Here is a 16,590-nt window from a genome sequence, read left to right on the forward strand (position 1 = left end):
GTGTATCAACAACCAATTTCTCTTGTGTAGTCAGAACACTCTAAAATAGACTTGTGTACACTATTTTAGATTCAGTATGATCTCTTGACATCAATCACTTAAATTCTTTGGAACACAGTGTTGAATTGAATTGCTGTCAACCCTTTTAATTTAAAACATTGTAGCACTAGGTTAATATTTGTGGTGTAAAGGTTGATGTGGTTATTGTGACAGTTTATAAAGGTCTGACTATCAATCACTGATCTGCTGTATAAACAAAATTTGTCAAGGTTGGTTCGTAGATAGCCCATCGTACCAAAGGAAGAATAGAGTCCCAGCTGATTCTGAGAAAATGAACAGTTTGGTATGATTGAAGAATCCAGAAATGCAATTTAGACATAAAGAATCCTGAAATATAGAAATAAGAAAATGTATGTCCAAACACATTTTGAAAAATAATGATAAAACTGATGGCCACTGTTGACATTTAACAAACACTTTCTGCCTTAAGAGAAAATGCACATGAGTAAACTTTTAACAATTGTCTTCTGCCTCCCAGTTTCCCAGCTACGCTTGTATTGCAGACAAAGGTTAGCTTCTAACCATTGCCTCTGCACTGTATTCCCCTACTTTTTAACTGTCCCCCTATGTGATTCTACTCTCTGCCTTGTAGTCCTTCAGGAACAGTGAAAAGTGATTGTATCAGCCATAGGCTTTTACAAATATCCTAAGTCAACATACTACCATTTTATAACCAAAAGCTGTAAAAGTTAAAATGTAATGTGACTTTAAGCCTGACCTCAAGGTTGTGAGATCTCTTTAACGCGTACCTAGTGCTTGGATTTACTATAAGAAGAGCCCTCAAACCAATCCCCATTGCCACAATTCTAGAAGCCTGATTTCTGGCTGTAGTCTCAGCTATACCTGCTTAACTTTGTGTGACCCATGGTGATTCTTTTCTTTTTCTTTTCCTGGACTAAAGTTTGCTTCTGGTTTAATAGACTTTGGTGGTCTGTCCCACATCAGTGCATGACGCTGGACCCAACATTTTTAGTGCTGGATTCCAGGACTTTGCACCCTTCTGGTTTTGGAGGGGGCACTCCAATCTCGGACAACCTTTATTCTACTGGTTTTGGCCAAGTGGTATCCTTTCTCTGGTCTCTTGTGTCCAGAAATAGAAAGGCTCAGTAAGAGTAAGTGGATGCACCAAAGATCTCTGAGCCAGAGGGGACATAGGATTATTTGACCTCTCTTCTAGTCACCGGATTGCTCTTCTGTGGACCTTTGCGACTGGTTTGGGATTCCTGTTTCCCTGTGCACTGCATTCTTCCTTCTGTATGTACTGTCAATTCTGTTTAATTGTCATGTATTGTAGTCTCTTTGTGTTGATTGTTAGTGAATTAATGTCTACCCTGGGCTAAGGTTCTTCTGAGCCTCAAACCCTTTGGGTCCTATTCTCTTACTTCCAGGATTTCAGGAAGGCAACAGTAGTTTTTGCAGTTCTCCTTGCCCCTCTTCACCTCAGTAGACCAGACTCCCCAAGGCAATCAAGACGGCTCCAGTCTGTGGGAGCAGAAATGGCAGCCAGGAAGGGGACTGCCCCTCCTCTGCAGTTACTAAAGTCTTTGACCTGAATGCCAACGAATCTGGCAGAGGAGGGCAGAGTTGAGCAGAGACAACTGCAAGGACAGTCACTCTCCAGGACAGTCACTCTCCACGACAGCCATTTCTCCAGGACAATAACGTTTTAGATTTCACAAAATGACACATGCTCCAAAGTTGCACAGCAAGAAGCACTAGCCCCATCAAGAAAGAACAGTCTTCCACCCCTCTCCCACCTAAAAATTCAGCTGGAGAAAGTAAGAAAACTTTTGTCTGGTTTTTCTTCTAGTACTTTCTGTAGGGCTGGATTTATGGGTAGGTATTGTTTAACTCTGATCACACACTCTTGGTTGACAGTTGGGGAGCCTGCATGGGACCAAACTAGTCCCTCTGATGTGGGTAGCAGTTGGGTGGCTTGATCTGTTTGTGGAGCACCTAGCAGTGGGACCAGAACATACCCTGGGTGCTTGAACTGGTTTCTTGAAGCCCATTCTTTATGGCAGGATATCTTACTAAACCTGGATTCAGGGGGAAGGAGCCTGTTCCTGCCTCAACATGGTATGTCAGACTTTGCTGACACTGCAAGGGAGTCCTTGCACCCTCTAAGGAGTGGATGGGTGCATGTGATTGGGACATTGTGGGAGGGATAAAGGGTGGTAGGGGAACTGGTGTTGGTATGTAATTGAGAAAAATTTAAATAAAAAGAATAACATCTCATTTCTTAATGGAGGTTCTAAAAACATGAACAAATGTGCTGAACTCAAAGAGACCACAGCCCAGACTACTAAATGCAGCAAAACTTGCAATTACCATAAATGGAGAAAACTAGGCATTCAACGATAAAACAAAATTTAAACAACATCTAACTACAAATCCAACACTACAGAAGGTGGTAAAAGGAAATTCCAATCCAAAGAGGTTAATTGCATCCAAGAAAATACAAGGAACAAATAATCCTAGACAAGTAAATGCATAAAGGGTAAACATATACATATCAACCAAACAAATACTGTGGACTAACAAAATAAATGAAAATCAATGTCTGTCCTTCTGCTGCATCTAAGAGACACATATTAACTTCAAGGACAAACATTATCTTAGTGTAAAAGAATGAAAAAATATTCTAAAAAAATGAGCCTAAAATATAAACTGAATTAATCATTTCCATATTTGACAAAATGTTCTTCAAATAAAAACTAATTGGAGTAGATAGAGAAGGACACTAAGTAATCACCCACCAACATGACATTTTATTTATTAGTATCTATACACTAAATCAAGGGCATTCAAGTTTGTAATATCAAGACCAGAATAACTAAATCACACACAGACTCTCGTACACTGATAGTGGAACATTTCAGTGCTCCATTTCCCCCAGACAAAAACTAGGGAGAGGCTAGAAATAACTCGAAATTATAAAACAGATTAGCCTAATACAGGTTTTAGAACATTTTACTAAAAGACAAATAATTGTCTTCTTCTTAACATCTCATAAAATTTTCTCCAAAAGTGACCACAAATTTGGACACAAATCAAGTCTAAATGAAAAAAAATTGAAACAGCATCTGTGAAGTATGTGACCACCATGGATTAAAGCTAAGTATCAACAACAGAAATAAAAGAAAGATTAAAGACCCTTGGAAACTGAACAACTCACTACTGAATGGAAAATACTTCAAGACAGAAATAAAGACATTAAAGACATTCAAGAATTGAATGAAAATGAATAAACAGGAAAGCAATCTTTTGAGGCACAATGATGGAGGTTTTATTAATTAATTTATTTTTTTAATTTATTTTTTTTATTAAAAATTTCCACCTCCTCCCACTTCCCTCCCCTCCCATTCCCTCCTCCACTCCTCCTCCCCGTCCTTCTCCAGGCCAAAGAGCAGTCAGGGTGATCTCATACTAGTATTTTTAACAGCACACCTGAGAGCTTTAGAACACAATGAAGAAATCACACACAAAAGGAGCAGACATAAGGAATAATCCAAATCAGGGCTGAAATTAATAAAATACAAAGAACAACAATTCAAAGATTAGTAAACTAAAATTTTGGTTGTTTAGAAAATCAATTAAATTTAAATTTACATACCCTTATCTAATGAACTAAAAACACACTTACCAAAGTTAAATCAAGACGAGACAAATAATTTAAACAGACCTATAAACATTCCTGAAATAGTAATTTTCATAATGAAACTCAAATGTCTAAGAAACAGTTGAAATGTTCAACATCCTTAGCATTCTGAAAACTGCAAATAAAAATTATTTAGAAATTCCATCAGAATGGAATGTCAGAACCTGTCAGGATGGCTAGGAACAATAAAACAAAAGCAGCTGAGGCTGGGGAGGACTGGAGTAAGGGAAAGCCTCCTCCCTCTCTAGTGGGGATGAAAACTAGTCCAACCACTGTTCAAGTCAATATGTTGCTTCCACAGGAAACTGGGAATCCATCTACCTGAAGGTCCAACTATTTCCCTCTTGGACATACACCTGAAATTTCCTTCATGGTACTACTGGTATACTTGCTAAAGCATGTTCGTTGCTGTGCTGTTTATAATAGTCCGGAATTGGAAACAACCTAAATGTCCCTCAACATAACAATGGATGAAATGTAGTACATTTGCACAATGGAATAATACTCAACTTTAAAACAATGAGATTATGAAAATTTCAGGCAAATGGATAGAACTATAAAAAAATAATATTTAGTGAGATAACCCAGAACCATAATGAAAGATGAATATGATATGTATTCACTTACAACTTGATATATTTTATATTAATGATAACCAATATATAATCCATAGATCCAGATAGGTTAACCATAGAGGAAGTTACTAGGAGAGACCCATAGATCTCCTTAGGAGTGGAAAACAGAATAGATTTTATGGTGAATCCAAGCCAGGTGGAGGGGATGGACAAGAGTAAAAGCATCAGATAGTAAGGAGGAGGGGACAAAGTTTTGATGGAGGGGATGAAGGGAGAAATATTTGGAATTGAAGGGAATTTGTTGGGCATTATGAAAACTTAGTTCAGTGCAAACTTCCTATAATACATGAATGTGATCCCAATGAAGTCTCCAAATAATGAGGGAGAAGGAACTCTATTGGTCATCTCATGTCACCAAAAAAGAATCCAGTACGGAGACTTTGTTTTATTCAATTCAGCTGTTGTCCAAAAGGGCCCCATGGGGTCTTAACTAGGGTTTCTACAGGTACAACCAAGCACCGTGACAAAAGATCAAGTTGGGGAGGAAAGGGCCTATTTGACTTACACTTCCAGATGGTAGTCTATCATCGGAATATGTCAGAATTGGAAGTCAAGCAAGGCTGGAACCTGGAGGAAGGAGGTGATACAGAGGCCATGGAGGAGAGCAACTGACTGCCCTGCATCTAGTGCTTACTCAGTTGCTTTTTATAGAACCAGGGATGGCATCACCCACCATGGAATGAACACTCCCAAATCAATCACTAATTGAAAAAATGTCTTACAGCTGGATCTCATGGAGGCATTGCCTCATCTGAGGCTCATTCTTTTCTGATTCTTTGTTGGGTCAAGTAGACATACAAATCTTCCCAGTAGACAAACAAATAACCAAATATCCTACGCTGTTGCCAAGACAATGGGTTGCTCTCTATAAACTGATAATGCTCACTGCTGAAGATAACACCCATAAAAGTCACTGAACATGGAGAGATCCAGCAGCGCCTACATAGAAACTTAACCACAATGCCCTAATATTTATGACATGAAAAGTTATTATTCACATGACCAAAAGAGGAAGGTAAACACCAATACAACCACAAAGCTTTTCATCTATCTGCCTGTAAGTAAACTAGGAGCATCATGGCACAGACCTTGTAGGAGTAACTGTTCAATGTCTGATCTGACTGATGTTTACTCGGTGAGTTAGAACCCATACCTGACAATGTTTGGTTGACCGACAACCATATTCTAGATAGTTCAGAGACCTAGGGTAAAAGAAAACACTGATCTAAAACTATTAAGTAAAATGAAATATGCCCTAATAATATTCTACTGTATGCATAGATCAGTGCATAATCAGCCAGCCTCAGTGAGGCTTCCTTCTACAGCAGATAGGAACAAATAGAGACACACAACCAGACATCATACACACACACGCACACACACACACACACACACACACACACAGAGAGAGAGAGAGAGAGAGAGAGAGAGAGAGAAGAGTGAGAGAGAGTTCTTTGAACACACAGCTCTAAATTAGCTGTCTCCATCAAATCTCTTTTCTTATAGCTCAGGTAACTCTATAAAAAAAGAATGGGGGAAGAGCTTCACTTCTGAAGTCCCAGGAACCAATCTCTAATGATCAAAGGGTCTCAGATGATGATAAAGAAAAAGGAGAGGGAATTCTTCCAATTGGAAAATCTAAAAAGAAGGAAAAGAATAAGAAGAAGCAAGGTGAAGATAATGCTCTCTCACAGGACACAGAGGAACTAGAAAAGGACAATGGAGAAGAGCTTCCTGTGAATACCTCCAAAGCCCATCCAAAACAGGAGAGGGCGTTTTCCCTGAAGACCCTGAGCACTAGTGATTCAGCTGAAGTACTCGTCAAAAATAGCCAGCCTATCAAGACTCTTCCACCTGCTGTCTCTACCAAGCCATCTGTCACCTTATCCAAAGGTGACACTGACAAGAGCTCTTCCCAAGTGCCATCAGTGTTACCAGACACAGACAAACCCGAGTCAAATCTGAAGCAAAACAGTATGCCTCCCTTGCAGATCAAGTCTGAAACTAACTGGGCATCTCCAAAACAAATAAAAAAAGAAGAAAAAAGCCAGATGGGAAACGTGAATTTTTTTTCCTGAATTGGACATGTGTTTACAAACACTGTCTTGAAGATTACGCTGTCTATGTAATACTTTGTGAACATGTATAGAGTTTTATATAAATTTAAACCAATTTTTAAAACAAAACTGAATTTAACCACCATAAAATGGAATCAAAGGATGAGATTAAGAGGTGAACAGAATGCATACTACAGTGCTGGAAGACACTTGGGAGAATCTTTTCAATTGAACGAGAATGATCTTAATTGAAGAATATTATCTGGTTTTACAACAGTTCCCTGTTTACAACAGATTGTGCCATCTCATCTGTAGCAGAGGAATAGTGAATTTTGATTAGAAAGTAGGCCGCCTAGAAGCCAGCAGGCAACTCCTTGGATCTTAGGCACGAACTTAGACCATTTGAATCTGTTTCATGCTTAAATCAAAGTGCTTTGATCAAATGAGTAATCTGCCATATCTTTACATATTTGTTGTAGCAATTTGTATTAAAAGAATCACAAGTGCAAATAAAAAGTCATCTGTCATTTGTTAACTAAACTGTCTTGGTTTAGTTTACAGTTCTTAAAAAGTTCTTAATTAAAACATTGAAAAATGCGATTGACTTGTATGGCTTAAAAAGTTATTTTCGATAGTCTTACATTACTTGAATTATTCAAAGTAACAGTATATTTTAAATTAAGAAAGTTAAACTATATTATTTGTTCAATATTATTAAGATGGAGACTAACAAATAATGCTCTTGTTTGTGACTTGAAAACTTTCAGGCAAAATCGAACTTAATATTTTTCCTTTCCCTAGCAGTTTTTCCAGGGTCAAGTCTTAGTTGCTAGTAATTTTTTTTTAACTTTGAAAATGAAGTAATTTACAACTTTTGAGCATATGATGGAGAATGGAAAAGTAGTCAGACAGCTTTAATTGACATTGTCAAGACCTACAGTTATCAGGAATACATTTTTTTTTACTGCCTTAACCTGTACTGTGTAGAATATGCATCAATTTCTTGAAGGGGATTCATGTTTTTCTAAGAATTTTCATGTACCTATTGCAAATTGTGGTCAAAAAAGGAACATTTTCTGCTTGAAACTGTGTTGGTTTAAATGACGTGTGATTCGTCACCATTTTCAGGCACTGTGTGATCTCTAGGAAACTGACAGGCCTCTCTGTAACTGTTAATAGTGCATGCCTGGCCATGTACATTGTAAATAGCCTTCATCAAACGTGTTTGACAAGGACCATACTTATGAATCGTAATAAAGAAAAAAGCCATCTGTTGCATAACTTTGACGAGCAAAGAAAACGCAACACCGGACTCTTCTCAATTGCAGTTTAATCAAGAAACCTTGAATAATCTTCTTCCCGGGGTGAAAGCCAGCCCACGCCTAAAAGAGCCTCTGGGTAGCCAACTCCAGCAAGCCACGTGGGAAATACGGATAGGCCCAGGTGCACAGAAACAAGCCAGATCCTTAGCTTAAGCCGTATATGGAGTTATTTACAGTTGAAAGCACATTCCACCCAGGGGGTGGAGAGCAGCGGTCAGTGCACAAAGCAGCTCACTATATTTCCCCCTTTTTGTTTTAGACGCCACAGGTAAGAGTAGAGGCCTGCTCTCTGTGAAAACAGGAGCCTTGTACTGATCCTCCCTAGGTGTCTTCCACTCAAAGAGTGCCAGACTGGCCTGATGTCATTTTTCAGAGGTGGGAACTTGGGCATCAACCCACATGCAGCTAGGCGTGCTCTTCTCAAGGTTAGCAAAGGCCGTCCTTGAGTGCAGTGCCTTGCTTCGCACCCTGGATGCGTCAAATTATCCTTTCATGGTGGCTAACCATGCTTGGAGGGATTGGCCAGCCTCTATAGCTGTAAAGGCTTGTATAATCATGACTGTACTGCAACGCTAAGAGTCCCTAATCCGACAGATACACCACAGGCAGGCAAGAGAGACCAACACCAGAAGACCAGCTAAGGCTCCCAAGCCCGCCCACTCCTTCAGATGATTCATGACTGCAGAAATCCAGGACGACCTTGCCAGCATCCACTCAGGTAGAGTTCACTGCAACAATGGCCACCCTCAGCTGCTCCATCATGGCACCAAATACTCCTGTCCTGTTTCCTAAAAGATAACAAGACAACTGTTTAGACAAATTTGATGCACGGGTAAAGTTCTCATATTATATACTAGTCATGGCATGGGAAGCATCCACAGACACATGTACATACTCTATATTTCCAAACTCAGATATATGTGTCACATCCATTTGCCAGATTTTTAGAGGGAGTAGACCCCGTGGATTTACTCCAATACTGGGTGGATGTTGATGAGTCACACATTGAGAGCAATCTAAAATTACCTGCCGAGCATCTGCTTGAGAGAGATGAAATTTTTGTTGTAATGCTTTAGCATTGACATGAAAAGTTTTATGAAATGCTCTTGCCTTCTCCAAGGTAGAACTCATGAATAAATATTCCATTTTAGTCCATTGATCAACTATATCATTTCCTTCACTCAAAGGTCCTGGCAGACCTGTATGTGCTCTAACATGCTGGATGTAAAAGCAATTTTTTTTCTGCCAGATTAAATGTTGCAATTGCTGAAATAAAAGGCACACTGGACTGAAACTTTTAATAGGTTCAGCTACTTCTAAAATTCTAAGGGCATTAACAACATATGCAGAATCCAATATTAGATTAAATGCAAAAGGGCAAACTTTAAAAACTTCAACTACAATCTGTAATTCTACAACCTGAGGAGAACCAGGTTGAAACTGATGCAGCACAGGTTCTTGTTTATCTATCATATACATCCCATAGCCTGTCTTAGATCCGTCTGTAAATACATTTGGGGCCATGGAAATAGGCTATGATGATATTATTTTAGGAAATATTACAGGATGCTCCTTAAAAAATCCTAACAGTGGATGTCTGGGATAATGATTATCTATGTTGCCATCAAAACCACACTGCAAAATAGCCCAATCATCTATCGTAGCACACAAGATCTTAACTTGATGGCTGGAATAAGGCACTATAATGGAGGTGGGGGCAGTTCCAAAATATTGTAAACACTGCTGAATCCCTTTCAGTGCTAAAGTTGCCACAGCAGTAGGATAATGCTCAAGAGCTTTGGCTTGAGATATTTTGGGATAAATCCAAAGCAGTGGCCCATTTTGCCATTACAATCCTGTAGGCTGGTGATATGAAGGCAGAATGCACAAAACAATGTCTTGGCCCTCTTGAATCCTCTGCAGAAAGGCATCTTGTAATCTACTTTCCACTTTTTTCAATGCCTCACGTGCTTCATTAGTCAGTTGCCTTGGAGAATTCAAAGCAGAATCTCCATTTAAAATATCATATAAGGGCTTTAACTCATAATTTGGCAACTTCAAATAACATCTAAGCCAATTTATATCGCCTAACAGCTTTTGAAAGTCATTCAAGGTCTTTAAATTATCTTTTCTCAATTCTACCTTTTGTGGAATAATTTGCTTCTCACAAATTCGTGCTCCTAAATAATTTACGATTTTTTCCTTTTGTACCTTATCAGGGCTATAACAATCCCTTCTTTTCAAGCTATTTAATTAACTCCACATAGGCCTGTTCCAAGTCCGAGCAGCATATCTCTGTCCCACGCTGGATTTCCAGCTGCTTGATCAGCTGCAGCCTGCTCGCTAGCAAACTCAATCAAAAAGGCTCTCCCATCTGAGTACTGTCCAGGGCTCAGGCATGCACGAGCAGGCCCACTTCAATCACTAGGTGTCATGCAGTACCTATTCAGGGCTTCTACCTGCGCCACAGTAAAAGAGACTGTAATCCCACAAGTTACAGATTCAGCCAAAGATTTAATCACTTTAAAAAACCAGAGGCTCTTCATACTTATTTTCTTGCGGACCTTGAAACATTAGATATGCTAATCGTAGCTCAGTTCTCACCACTTTCCAAACGCCTAGATAAAATGTGCGTCCTGAGCTGCCCTGACCTCCTCCCACAAAAGGTGGAGGGTGGGGAGTGTTATGGGGCAAAGTGTCAGCGCTTTTGAACCTCCTTTCTTCTTTTTTCTCACCCTCTTTCTCAGTCTTGCCTTTTGCAATTTTCTGACGATTGCCTGCATTTGCTTATCTGACTCTTAACTCAGAAAGGTCTGGGTATAACTCTCCCTGCTTCTGATGGTTCCTTTTACTGCTTTCCTTTTCTGACTTTTCTGATCTTTCCTCTTGTAACATTTCCAGTGCTGCCTGTCCATTTTCTACCGCTTTACTGCAACGCTGGTCTTCAAGAAGTTTCTAACCAGCTTACACACTGGCCTGACCCCTCCCTTAAGCGTCCCTTGCTCAAATGAAAAATCAAGGTCTCTGCCTAGTTTATTCCAAGATGATATCGAGAGACTCCCTGACTCCACAAACCAAGGTGCGATAGTATTGCATTCACTTAAGAACCTCCTTAGAGTGCTTTGTTTTATTTTCAAGTTCTTTGAAAGTAACAGCTCGTTAAGAGCCAAAAGGAGTGGGTGCGATTGTGAAGTGCCCATATTTGATTTATATTTCTTTTACTTTCTTTTCGTCAACTTGCGACTTGCGAAACTGCTCTTTGCTCATTCCTTATTTACGGAACTGAGCGATACATTTCCTGCTTTGATAGGCTGTTGCTCCCCCTTTATTTCCAGGGAAAAGCAATTAACCCCTGCTCTGCCGCGGTTGCTTTCTCTTTAATTACCGAGAAAGCTATTAATTAATCCTGCTTTAACAGCAGTCGCTTTCTCTTTATTTTCAGAGAAAGCAATTAATTAATCCTGCTTTTTAACAGCAGTCACTTTCTCTTTATTTACAGAGAAAGCTATTAATTAATCCTGCTTTAATAGCAGTCACTTTCCCTTTATTTACAGGGAAAGCAATTATTTAATCCTACTTTAGTTGTAGGATTCCCATTCACCTGGGAACTATTGCCCCTGCTATGATCACAGGATCCCCAGCTTACCTGAGGACTATTCCAGTGCACTGCCCCTGACTGCAATGAGTTCTGGGTCCTTGACAAGCAGCTCCCGCGACACCACCTGTAGCGTAGCTTTGGCCAGCAAAGAAAACGCAACACCAGACTCTTCTCAATTGCAGTTTATTCAGGAAACCTTGAATAATCTTCTGACCTGGGGAAAGCCAGCCCACACCTAAAATAGCCTCTGGGTAGCCAACTCCAGCAAGCCATGTGGGAAATACGGATAGGCCCAGGTACACAGAAACAAGCCAGATCCTTAGCTTTAGCCATGTATGGAGTTATTTACAGTTGAAAGCACATTCCAGGGGGGGGGGGGGGATGGGGGGGGCGTGGGGGGGTGGAGAGCAGCGGTCAGCGCCATCTTTAAGGTGTGGCACAAAGCAGCTCACTACAGCCATCGTTTATTGATGTGAGTGGCTTATTTTCATGTGGCACAGGGAATGAACCTGATTAAAAGCTATAACCAATGGTACTGATCTATCCATCAAAATTGTCTTTATATTTGACTGTAGTTTAATGGTATTTCCAGCTGGGAAAGCTACCAGATGGAAAATGGTTTAGTTCTGCTGAAGACTGGCCTTATTAATGGACAGCCTTCTTCACAAGCAATTAACAGCTTTTTTTTTCAGGTGTTAGCATCTGTTTCAGGAACATGGCAGTGTGTTTACATGTAATCAGAAGTTTTGCTTGAATGAGATTTTTAAATTAATTGACTTGTTTAAATAAATTCAGAAATGGATAGCATTGCTTTTATTTGCTTCACTATTGGGGTAAATAATAGCTGATACGCCAGGACTGGAGCCTTCAAGTGTCTCTGTGAACTTCACGTTCCCTCAAGGGGGCTGCCACATTGTGTCCCAGGGGGACTTGGATGGGGAGTCTGCCCTTTGAGAGTGCAGTGCTCTCAAAAAAAAAAAAGGTCAGTGCTCAAAAGTTTAGTTGAACTCTCTCAGCTCTACCTCACTGTTCCTTTTTCTTTTAATTCTTTGGGCTAGGTCAAACATGAAACTTTATTTCTCCCAATTCAATCACTTACTGTAGGAGGTGGCACCTACACCAGGTACCAACAATACCATCTTTGCGAGGATCAATGTGTCATGGGAGTAGACCAAGCACAGTGGTGCCCTGGGTGGGTCAGCATGGAGATGGCCTCCGTGCCTTCCTTCTCTCTGACTTATGAGCTAGGCTATTAGTTTTGTTTTTCAAAATTCAAGTGTTCATTGCTCATTGCCTCTTTATTGATTTTTATGTAGCAGGACAGTGATTTCTTGTCACTGAACAGAAGAACAGGTTTCTGTCATCAACCCAGAAAACACTGAAACGGTGATTAAGGGGGGTGGCGATAAAGAGGACCTGTTGTTTTGTGCTGGCTGGGGTGAGGGCCCCTGAAGCCACCTGCCTCCCTGCCATGGGTGTGTCTATATCAGAGTTCTCCAACTATATTCTCCCCATCTGTAGCCTAAATTGAGAAACAGTTGAAAGAGTCCAAAAAGAAAGTATTGAAATAAAATTTAATTAATGTAATTTACCATGTTTAATTTGTGCATGTATTTTATTGGGGAGGGTAAGTCAGAATAATTTATCTAAATCTAATGGTATTATTTCATAGGCTGATCCAGTTTGTATTTGAGTTAAAGATCCCAGAGGGTATTAATTAATGGCAGAGTTTAGTTTTCATTAATTGAAAACAGTCCTCTATTAATATAATATGAAATATCAAAATTTAGCATTTATGTTCTAAAGTGTCTAAAGGCTATCTTAAGGTTTTCCTGTAAACTCATTGCACAAACAGAATTGGAATTGCTTTCAAAAGATTTGGGGAATGAAAATATGTCATGTGTAAGATGCACTGAATGTTGTAAATAAAACAAATCGACTTTGTTTTGTTTTAAAAAAAGAAAAAAGAAAAGAATGGAGGAGTGGGAGAGACTTAGGGAACAGAGGACATAGGAGGACAAGAATCTGTCAACTGAGCAAAGCTATAGAGACTGAAGCAGCAATCATAGGGACTATACGGTCTGCTCAATGTCCTCTGCCTCATGATAACTTCTAGTTCATTACTTTTGTGTTACTCTTGAGTGTAGAAGCACATGAATCTCTGATTCTTGAGCTTTCTCTTGAGGCCCCTTTGTCTTTCTGCTGGTTTATCTAGTCCAGGTTCAATATGATGGTTTTTGTTTTATCTTATTATATTTGATTTTGTCATGTTATCTCTTAGAAGCCTGTTCTTTTCTAATGAGAGACAGAAATGGTGTAGATTTAAATAGGAGAGCAACTGAGTGGAACTGGGAGAAGTAATGATAGAGGGATACATAATTCAAATTATGTAGTAGGAGATGAAAATTATATGTTTAATAAAGGGAAAAATGATATCTATCAAAATTCAATATTACCACAAAACATCTTTTAATTTTAATTGATTTCGGTAGAAGGTAGAATATAGGAGTCATAATTTTTGTCCTATGTGACTAGAAGAGATGCCCATCTTTACAGACTTTGTTGAGGACTGTTTCTACAAAGTGAAGACCAGCCACACAGTTTATTTTCTGGAAACTGAAAGTGTTTTATCTGGGAAATCATCACTGGAGTAGAATTCTAGTCCTGGTGTAGGCTAGAGCAGTTACTATGGGACAAGAACACCAGAACCACTATTTATGGCCTACCATTTTTTCAGTTTGCCTTGCAGTATTTCCAGTGTCTGTGCAGCAGCATGTAAACAGTCAAGATTCCCTGACAAGATGAAATTGAGAAGAAAGGCAGCTCTGTTGGAAGCTTGCTTAGTAGCTTCTTTGTACATCATCTGAACAAAGGTAGAACTCTACTATCTGAAAGTAGAAGAGTGCAAAGACCCTAACATAGTGTGGTCAGTTCATATAGGGTGCTGGTTCAACTACCTGGTAAAAGTCTCATACTTATTTTGGTTAATCTTAGGAAGAGAATTTGCTAACTTGTTAACTTTCCTTATTAGTTTCTTATGGTGACAATTGAGTAAAATTTGGATGATGTGAAAAACTAATATATTACATAATTACAATAAAATGAGGAGAAAATTTTAACTCTTAACCACGTCAAACTTAACCTGAATACAGTTGAGTAATGGCTTATAAGAATGTAGGGTCCAAAACAGGGAAAACAAAGAGAAGTGAGATGAGTGATGTACATCACCCACCAACTGTGATTATACAAAAGAGCAATGCAGCCTCGCAAAATAGTGGAGAGAGTATAAAATGCCAGAAACGTACACACTAGTGCCAAGATATTCTGGGTGGCTTTGGACTCAGGGCATTTGATACTGGAACCATGAGAGCTGCGGATGTGCTGAACCCTCTGCTTGTGTCCGTACAGAATGACAATCATGGAGGTGCTGGACCAGATGATAAGCACAGCAGAAAGGAATTCGGGGCACATCACCAATGCTGCGTACAGTGAGTCACTGATTTCATCTCGCGCTATAGTAGAACAATATCCAAAATCTCGATTTCTTGTTATGTTTTGGCTGTTTGTTTTGATAAATGTGTACATAAAGAAAATGAAACGTATCAACACATAGAAGACCCAAAGTAAAGAAATGGACCAGCCAACAAACTTTGTTTCTTTGACTTTATGATCCTTCAAATACAATTTCCTGGGACTGATGGTCATGGCTTGGAAGATACTCAAGAGGCAAGTGATACCCATGGACACATTTCGGGCAAATCCTTGAATGAACAATAGCAGCAAACATTCAAAATCATTCAAGAATGGCTTCAGTCCCCAAACTGTCATTGTGTGGGGCACTCCAGCAGAGAGAATGATCAAGGTATTTGCTGTCAGTAGGTGCATGAGAATCAAATCTTTTGGCTTTAATGCATATTCTCTGTAGGAAAGAACTAGATAGTAGAACAGAAGAGAGAGATTTCCCATAATTCCAATGGTAGTTTGTGATAAGAAAATGATTCTGACTACCAGTTTCCACATGTCCATTCTGAGATGCAGCACTATTTCCTTAAGAATATGGTCAGTGTTTCTCAGGTGAAGTGAATAAGACAAATGATTGTAGCTGGGTGTGAAGGAACACACCATTAGTCACACTGCTGCGGGAGTACCTTCTGCTGCTTCAGCCAATAGCCGCTGAAATACCAGCCCACTGGGGCGTGGTATATTTCTCTTTAAAAGAAGGACGGCAAGCTCGGCTCAGGCTCTTGGTTCCGGTGCTTGGTTCCAGCTCCTGCTCCTGGCTCCTGCTCCAGCGACTAGGTTCCCTTCCTGACAGTTTATGGTGTATGTAAGTTTTACCCCCCAAAATAAATACCCCCTTAAAACATAATTGGTGTGGGATTGATTCACCATTTTTTGGCGCCCAATGTGGGGCAGCCATGCCATGGGATAGTCAAGTCGTGGGGCAGTCATGTCGTGGGGGAGCCATGTCGTGGGTACACCATGCTGTGGGGCAGCCATTGTTTCGCAGGCTCACAGGCACATCCAGTCACATGACTGTATGAGATACATCCCGAAAAACCACAAGGAAGTGTCAGAATGGCACATCAATGGAAGGAGTGAAGAGAACGAGGAGCTTCGTACACCTCTCTCCACTGGGTAGAGGAGGAAGACATTCACTGCAGGAATGTCTTTAACTCAGAGTCACGCGGCTCTTTGGGTGGCCCTTGAGGAAGCCAAACTCTGCTTGCCACTCATTTGCCGTCGCTAGCACCCCTGTCTGCCTTCACCAAATGACCATCTGTCCTTGATGCCTGACTTGCAGTCATAATCCGTCCCAGCCCTCTAAAGCTCCCTTTGACAGTTGGTTGCTCCAGTAAGTGGACGGTTGTCTGTTGTGGGAGTAACTTTCGCTGCCTCAACCAATAGTCGCTGAAGCAGGAGCCCACAGTGTAGCGGGGAGCGACTTCTGCTCCGTCAGCCAATAGCTGTTGAAATACCAGCCCACTGGGGCGTGGTATATTTCTCTTTTAAAAAGAGAAGCAGATCCGGATCAGGCTCTCTTGGTTCCGGTGCTTGGTCCCGGCTCCTGCTCCCGGCTCCTGCTCCTGGTTCCCGCTCCCGGCTCCTGCTCCAGCGACTAGGCTCCCTTCCTGACGGTTTATGATGTATGTAAGTTTTACCCCCCAAAATAAATAACCCCTTAAAACATAACTGGTGTGGGATTGATTCGCAGATAATCCCCACGTTGGGCACCAATTATCGGCGCATCATTTCA

The 16,590-nt window shown here is 40.3% G+C and overlaps 1 protein-coding gene and 1 long non-coding RNA gene across 2 annotated transcripts; both read right to left on the reverse strand.

Annotated features, from left to right (window-relative positions):
* Positions 1-7,726: 7,726 nt before the first annotated feature.
* Positions 7,727-11,657, reverse strand: LOC148123444 (uncharacterized). Its single transcript, XR_015739071.1, has 2 exons — positions 11,382-11,657; positions 7,727-8,523 (listed from the first exon to the last, which is right to left on the reverse strand). It is a non-coding gene; the product is annotated as an uncharacterized LOC148123444 (long non-coding RNA).
* Positions 11,658-13,579: 1,922 nt separating this feature from the next.
* On the reverse strand, positions 13,580-15,872 carry LOC125395539 (vomeronasal type-1 receptor 4-like). The gene has a single exon (XM_048426969.3). It carries the CDS (start codon positions 15,456-15,458, stop codon positions 14,409-14,411), a length of 1,050 nt encoding a protein of 349 aa, XP_048282926.3. The 5' UTR covers positions 15,459-15,872; the 3' UTR covers positions 13,580-14,408.
* Positions 15,873-16,590: the final 718 nt, after the last annotated feature.

The sequence above is a fragment of the Myodes glareolus genome, chromosome 1, assembly GCF_982192425.1.
Source record: "Myodes glareolus chromosome 1, mMyoGla1.1, whole genome shotgun sequence".
Classification (NCBI taxonomy): Eukaryota; Metazoa; Chordata; class Mammalia; order Rodentia; family Cricetidae; genus Myodes; species Myodes glareolus.

What these genes read in the sequence shown, in the direction of transcription:
- LOC125395539 (XM_048426969.3), bottom strand. Translation starts at nt 15,458, where the DNA reads ATGGTGTGTTCCTTCACACCCAGCTACAATCATTTGTCTTATTCACTT.